This window comes from Schistocerca piceifrons, chromosome 3, assembly GCF_021461385.2.
Source record: "Schistocerca piceifrons isolate TAMUIC-IGC-003096 chromosome 3, iqSchPice1.1, whole genome shotgun sequence".
In the NCBI taxonomy this organism is placed as follows: Eukaryota; Metazoa; Arthropoda; class Insecta; order Orthoptera; family Acrididae; genus Schistocerca; species Schistocerca piceifrons.
In genome coordinates, this window is record NC_060140.1 from 680,608,273 (window position 1) to 680,616,551 (window position 8,279).

Genomic DNA, 8,279 nt, shown 5'->3' on the forward strand with positions numbered 1-8,279 from the left:
AATTTTGGCATTTTATGATGACCTACCAAGAACTACGAAGTAGCACCTCCGGTGAGTATATGATCGTTTGAGCAGTTGCCAGACAGCGCCAGACAACAGGCTGTACTTTGCATGTGCAGCTACGATGACGTAGGCAGCCCGTGCTTGGTGCTGCTCATACGCTTTTCGTCGCATCTCTATGTGGAATTTAGTATGTGGTGGGGCATCACGTGACCATGTGCAGCCCTGAGGCATGTTGTTGAGAGGACGTAGGGAATTGCACCTGGAGCAATTGTTTTATCAATTCTACCCACATAAGGAATGCAAATAAGAGAGCAGTTCTTGGCGTACTATTCATTTCAATCCTAGACTACACAGCTCAAAGTACCATAATATATTGCTATGTGGTGCCTGACAAATTTTTTTTTTTCAGTTATTACTCTGCAATATTGTTATGTATGCAATATTTTATGTATTTCCAATCAGGTTTATTTCTACACAGCACTGCAAAAAGCTAGTAAAAAATATAAAAAAAAACAGTTCTGTTATAGCTGTCAATATATTTGAAACAAAATATTTAGTTCAAAACTACTGACCAAATTTTCCTACTTAGTCAGCTTCAAGTCAATATTTAATTATTTTCGTACATATATAGCCTTAAGAGATCTTTCAGTGTCTTAAAAGGAACAGGACATCAGAGACTGCTCCAGCAGAATTTCATAAACCATACTAAAATGCTTCATTCCGCTCTAATTGCCCATTTCTCTGTCCAGATGCACTCTGAAATACCTGATATTCAGCTTTTCTATGTGGTTTTCGTGATACCAGTTTTCTTGTAGGCCCAGTACTGTATTCTCATGGTTGGTTCTTTAATATGGTATAATGTCATTCATCCCAGAAAATGAAAATATGCACTTGAATTTGAACAAAGCTGAAAGTAACCAATAATGAGGAATGAAACACTTCGTTTCAAATAAACTAACTGCCTCAGCGAAAAAATTAATAGAAGCGAATTTCTCTACAAAACTGACAGAAATAGCTTCATTAAGACTTTAATGGTTGATTGCTAATAATGTGGAAATAATATAAAATCAGAAAATTGAAACTACTAACTTATTTTGGTCTTTCATGATTATGAGAATGTATATTAATTCACTTGATGGCTCCCAGCCACAGAAATCTGTTTTGTTTTCATTTGACGCGGGAGCTGTAAATGAAGAGACCAGCAATATTACGAAACATATACATGGCTCACTTGGAGAAGGACCCCCCCCCCCCCGACTATAACTCAGCTTGCTCTGCGCATACTCGAATCTGAAAGCTTGGGTGCGCCGGAAAAATTATTCCGGATAGCCTCTGGCTACTTGCTGCTACTGCTCATACGCCAAACAGCCACGCTTCAAGTAGCCAGAAGCGGGAGAAGACACTGCTCATAAGCGAATTCAGCGCTGCGCCTGCGCACTAGCCCGCTGGCAAATGCTCAAACGAAAGAGTGGTGCTATGAACCAGCTGTAACGTCACGACGTCTTCTGACCGTCGATGTTCACAGACGTGACGGTGACGTTCCGACAGGTGTGAATCCTCTTACACATACAATAATCATCCATCGCACACAACAGAAATCTCAACACCATAGTAATTACAAAAGAACACAAAAATACGTATCATATTGTCCTATGGAAAGAAAAATTTAGTTTTTATAACACAGCTATTCATGACGCAATGATTACACTCGCGCCATATCGATTGTCTAATTTAGTCCGCCGTACATTGATAATCTTTGGTACAAACAGAAGTATATTTTTCTGATTGAGTTCTTTTACGTATAGCGTGTGCGGTGTGGTTATTAGGAATAGGGAATCGGAAATCATCTGTAAGTTTTATTTGTTAAATTATCTATATAGTGTTTTGAAGGGATTTTTGTGTAAGTGTCTAGAGGATTAGATATCTCTGGTGCTAAATTGTCTGTTTTTAGCAGCTTGCTGCCTCGTTTAATGGAACGGCCATTTGGTCAATTTTAGTGAGCTTATTAATTCATCAGTGTTATCGTTTACAGATTAACCATGAGGAAAATAATGAAATCGGGTAAAATCGTAATCGTCCTAAGTGGACGTTACGCAGGAAAGAAAGCAATTGTCTTAAAAAATTTTGATGATGGCTCATCCGATAAACCATTCGGACATGCTCTCGTCGCAGGCATTGATCGTTATCCCAGGAAAGTACACAAGAGGATGGGGAAAGCTAAGATTCACAAAAGATCTAAAATAAAACCATTTGTTAAGGTATGTTCAATTCGTGTATGTGTTTCCAGTATCTGCAGTTAATTATGTCGTATATAGTGTTGAATTGAGAGTGCTCAGAGATGACGATTTGAGAGCACTTATCTTCCCGCATGTATTTATATAAATTCCCCTTTTTCGAAATGTGGAGTGTCTCAGATACTTAGTGTTCTTTAGTGTGTCAGGCATTGCATAGCGAGTAGACTACTAAATACGGGCATTGCTATTGAAATGTTGGGTAGGATGCGGGGACTAGTGTAGCAGGGGATACAACCCGTCGGCTTTGGACAATGACGTCAAAAGTCGCCAATCGAGAAGCGATTCTTCTTAGTGTTGTCGCTCCCTTCAGTGGCTGATAAGTGTTTTTTTTCTTTAAAAAAAAAATCTCACGAGATAGAATAAACAGATCCACTTTATTAAGCAATCAGTAAAAAAACGAAACTGAAACATAACAGCAAAAGCGAAAATGGTAAACTGCTCTCTGGCGACTTGTGACGTCATTGTCCAAAGCCGACGGGTTGTATCCCCTTCTGCACTAGACCCAGGATGCGCTATGAATCAAAGGCTTGCTGGTATTTTGTGTGAATGTCTGTGCAGATACCTACACCCCGCAGTTGACGAGTGCAAGATAAATTTTCTCATAGCATGTGCAGGATTAGATGTAGGTAGAAATTTCAAATTGTAGCTCCTTACACACGTTGTGCAAATGCTGTTCCGTCCAGAAAATTCTTTAAATGATCACTACTGCCCTTTACAAACTTGAAATTTGTCTTGTATAAAATTGTGTTCGTAGTTGTACTGATGCTTTCACCGTATTTTAGAGAGTTGTGTATGTAGCCCATGTTGCTTTAATTCAGCCCGGCAAGGAGGCCACATTTATTTACAACTGCTAATTCAAAATACTGAAAAACTATTAGTTCATTTAGATATATACCCTGGAGTACTGCCTCAAATAATTTTCTGCCCTAATTGTGAATTTTCTACTTATCCGGAGAGAACTTCATGGAAAGGTCAACAGGCTGTCCCTCAAAGTTTCATTACTAACATTTGGAACCTATGGGGGTGTGGGTAACAGACTGGTAAAAGTGCACATTTCTTTCCTGTTGCTTTGTGCGATGTACAATGGGAATTGCACACTGTGAATTGAGTCGTATGTGAGTAGCTGATCATATTGGTCATTTGTATACTTCATAAGGGAAGCTTCTTTTTTGCACATCCAGCAATGTAAGCTGAACTGTTAGGTCCCACCCTAACTATTACCTTGAAATTTTCTACTTATATCAAAAGAGAAGCCAAATGTCCATTACATCAAAGTTTATGAATATCACGAAATTGATATCCACTTTCTGAATCTTTATAGATGTCAGTTGTTTGTGATATTTGAAAATTTGTGGCGGATTGGGACTTGAACCTGCATAAATTTTAATGTTGCATAGCTGAAGTCAGTCCAGGTTCACTAAAATGTGAATGTTTTACAATATTTACAGCTGTAATTGTTAGCAGTGTCCCTTCAGGCAAGTGCTTGTGTGAAGGTCATTGTAATGTGGAGATTCTGCTTAGACAGACATTGTAACCGTAAATAATGTATAAATTTCATTGCTGCTGTTTTCAGCAGTGTATGCTGTGTCATTAGGTCTCAAACTGTTGGCTACATCAGCCATGGACATGTTTGGGGATGAGTCAAATGTTTTTACAACTAAGGTTATAACATTTACATTGGCTTGTCATCTGTCACTCAGTTGATGCAACCAATGATATTTGTAGACAGCAGCAGGAGCGTGACACTGCTGGTACACTTCAGATGAATCATTCTTCCTTTCCATCACTTGAACTTTGTCTTGTTTAACTTTTTTCCCCTCTCGTAGGACTTCCCTGTGCACTCCAAGAGAATGTAATTGGTAATTTGTGTTCAGAAATACCACACTTTGTTTCTACATGCAAAGGTTGTGGGTGGTGGCTGCAGTAGGGATCTATCGTATCGTTGTTACCGTGAGACACCGTTATACCAAGAGGAAAAGCACGTCGATCTTAGAGCATGAGATATGATGACCTTAAGCCATTGACAACACACAACGGTCACGGTAGCACCTGATTCCAGAATAGCTGCATTAGTTAGGATCTACGAACTATCCCCTCTTGACCAGGTCCCCAAGACTTAACTCGTAACAAGATCCCTTCAAAGCAAATTGTCATAACGATCGTCTATAAAGGCTTTGTACAACGAGAAGAAATGTTACAGTTTATGGAATAATAACAGATACGACCAAACTGTCTTGTCTCTTCTGCTTTATTTAACATAACTTCGTTCACAGTTTCATTTCGCATTCACCGAAACCCTTTGATGAACAGTTTTGGTTGCTTGACACCAACAGTCAATGATAATGATACAGCTTTTCTCCTTTTTATAAATTGAAGCCCGCTCTCCGCTATATAATTAAAAAAAAAGGTCTCAATACCGCGTCCCTCGTGAGATGCGAATAGACTTATCCCGGAATTGATCGCCCTGTAGGTGTACTCAGTTTAATGACTACACTTAGCTATCCGCTATTTCTCGTAACTGAATGTCCATTTGTTAGTCTGATTATACACTGTAGATATTTAAAATTCGCCCCTATATTTTTCACAACGCACAATTAGCACTTCTTTACTTGTTGTTTTTCTAAGAGTAAACGGAAAAAAAGACGCCGTATCATCGGCTTAGTCGACATAGAGCAAAACACCTTGATATGCCCAATTTTACCTCTTCTTATAGGATCGGCTACCTTACTCATTAATTTACTACATATTATTTCCAATAACACTAAACAGGTATCGCCGTTATATTTTAATTGTATTCAAAAGGATGTTACTACTATTATGACCGACCAAATCGTAACAAATCGCGCGGCGTGCGTTTTTAACGATAACTTTACGCTATTCAAGTTCCGTTACAGCTATCTTGACTCATAATGTTACAGGGAAATAATGTTAATATATTTCAATAGCAGACAATATAGACTGAAGACCGCTATTATTTCGTGATTTTTCATGAGTAACATTTTGTCATCTGTTTAATACCTTGTAGATTTTTTAATACATAAAAGAACGTTCAGAAATAGGGTGCTAGACATCCATTTTAGAGACTTAATGTAAACTTCCTTCGCATGCCCAGATAATGGAATTCCACTTTAGGAAATAGAAATATTGAGGAAACTGTATTTTCTCTAGCATTGACAGCAACACACACTCAACCAAGCTCACGTACTAAAACTTGAGGTGCTCATAACAGGCAACCACTTTTGGAACTTGACATACTGTTATGCCTGTCACATTTAGCGTGTAGATTTTTTCTCCTGTGAAATCTGCTTGAATAGTTTGTCCACTAATGTCAAAATATTCTTCAAAATTTGCTGTATTAAAACTTGAAGGGTTTTTAGGTTTTCATATGCTGACCTATCCAGTTGCTACTTGGTATGCCTAAGCCCAGCTGTTTGCATATTGCATTATTTGTAAGTTGGTCCATAATTTAGGTTAGAAGTTCTAGTAATGTAAAGCTTAGGTCCGTAATTGGGAGTGAATATTGAAGTTGTATACTTGGAACAGTAATGTTTTGATGTTAATTTGCTGCTGTTAGCCTTCATATCTATTGCATATATGTAAAGCAAAGCATCCTATATAAATATGCTGGTATACCATCTGGTATTTCTTTCACAACCTTTGCAGTTCATTCCTTGTTCACTTCATTCAACTTTTACATAATGTTTACAGTGGTTAATAGTATATTTAGATTAATTTGGTGGATATCTTTTGCCTCTGTTAAGAAATAAAAATTCAGCATTGGAAATAAAACTAGCTTTAACTTTGTACTGTATGAAACAATTATCTTTTAATAGAAATCCTCTTACTGGTAATAATTGAGGAGGAACCTTTTACTCTGCTGTGAAATAGGTGTGCTTGTAGGTCAGAGATTCCAATTAGGGGAATTCAGACTGTTTAAAGGTATTTGTAGAGGGCTTATGAAACCGTCAAAATGTGCCATCCTCTCAGCTATACGGGGTGTCTCAGAAATGTTGTGACAAAGTTAAGGGGTTGTAAAGGATGTCTTCCGGTACAAATCAAGGGTAAAAACCCATGTGCAAAACATCAGCCAACAACGCGACAGTGTGTCGTAGGTGCAGGTGTGGTGTGTGCCACTAGACCTCCCCTTTGGCAGCAAGTGTGACTCTGTATGCTGATGGACCATAGGTGTTAAGTCTCACAGTTTTGTTTGTTATTCAGTGATTGTGACTTATCACGATTGCCAGTGGAGAAAATTGAGCTAGATGAAAGAAATGGGAGATTGAAATTTGAAAAAGTGGGGCCTGAGAATAATTTGTTTGATATGGTATGGAAATACTATCTTAATTTAAAATGTTATGGTGATCACACGTGAAATATCATTGTTTTTGTAAATTATTACTTTGTCAAATTGTTTTGATTTATGTGTAATGGTTGTAGAAAATGACATATAAAATGTTTATAGGTTCTGAACTACAATCATCTTATGCCTACACGATACACACTAGAATTGAATCTTAAGACATCTGTTAAGGACCTTAAGGACCCCATGAAGAGAAAGAAGGCGAGGTTTCAGACAAAAGTCAAATTTGAGGAAAGGTAAGAGAACACTGTAGTTACTTAGCAAATCAATTATTCGATATTTTGTATGTAAATATTAATGCAAGATTATTTTTTCCAGGTACAAAGCAGGCAAAAACAGATGGTTCTTCCAAAAGCTGCGGTTCTAATTGTGTTTTCTGTGTTTTTGGAAATTTGTGTTAAATAAATTTGAAACCACAATTTGGTCTTCTGTAATTTTTCAAGTTTTAACTGCTTAAATCACACATTTTACAGTATTGATTAGGTAGGTTGAGAGGAGTGTACTGAGAGATAAGTGCAGTGTGGCACTGCTATTGAAAACTTGCCACTGTAGTAGTGGCCTAATTTCAAGAAATTGGAAATTAGTTACAGGTGGATGTTGTTGAATTCCTTAAATACAAAGACAAAATATGGGTGTCCCAATTTTTTTATCCACGCAAGTTCTTAAAACAGATCAGTTTTCATTAAAAAACTGATACTAGTTTGACCACTGTAGTTATTAACCCTAGGCACACCAAGCTATTTTAGGTTACGTGGAGCACCAATCAAGAGCAAGTTTTGACCATGTTAACAGTAGACTATAATATAATCATGTAATACACACTTAAGTGATTGTTTCCAATGTGCAATCAATAACATAAGTATTGTTTGGAGCAAATAGGGTTTCCAAAAATGTATGTTAACACACGTTCTAATTTGCTCTGGTGCAATGTTTAACAAGCAAGTGTTCAAAACTTCAACAATGAAAGTTCTTTTCAACTAGAATCATAATTTGTACTTGAATATAGGGCTGTCCAAAAATTTACAAATATAGATTATCATATACTGAAAACTTTCAAGAAACACTTCAGTTGGAGAGAATTGTGACATTTAGAAATGAGACAGATGGCAACAAGTTCAATATCGAGAAGAGTTTGAATAAGCATATGGAGACAGTACATAGAATTAATTAAAAAGTTGCCATAAATTTACTTGAAGAAGCAGTTCTCTGAATTACTGCAGTTACTTCATGCCAAGGCTGCCAAATAAAACTGGCAAAAAAATTGCATTTATGGTCACAGGTAATACCAACCCAGGGCAAAATATGCCCTTGAGCACAGAAGTTGTATTTTTGTTTTCAATTTTAAAAATTTAGCCATGTGCAGGACACTAAGGTGAATAAAAATAGAAAGTGGCCAAAAATGGGATGTTCAGGATTTGTAATACAAGAGAAAAGTACCAGCAGTTTTTGCCCATGCTTACTGTTTAGACTGTGTGTGTTCATCATGTACAAGAGAAATTAGTGAAAAGGTATCAGTAAAAACTAATCAGGGTTGCCAGAAGTTCTGGAAATCAGGGAATTTCAAACGTATCAGGGAAATTTGAAAGAAGCATTGGAAAAATCTTGTTTTTGTCTCGGTAGCA

The 8,279-nt window shown here is 37.2% G+C and overlaps 1 protein-coding gene across 1 annotated transcript; it reads left to right on the forward strand.

The window, feature by feature from the left end:
• The first annotated feature begins 1,748 nt into the window (after positions 1–1,748).
• Positions 1,749–7,076, forward strand: LOC124788268 (60S ribosomal protein L27). Its single transcript, XM_047255473.1, has 4 exons — positions 1,749–1,852; positions 2,036–2,261; positions 6,760–6,893; positions 6,976–7,076. Exons 2-4 carry the CDS (start codon positions 2,043–2,045, stop codon positions 7,022–7,024), a joined length of 402 nt encoding a protein of 133 aa, XP_047111429.1. The 5' UTR covers positions 1,749–1,852; positions 2,036–2,042; the 3' UTR covers positions 7,025–7,076.
• The last annotated feature ends 1,203 nt before the right edge of the window (positions 7,077–8,279 follow it).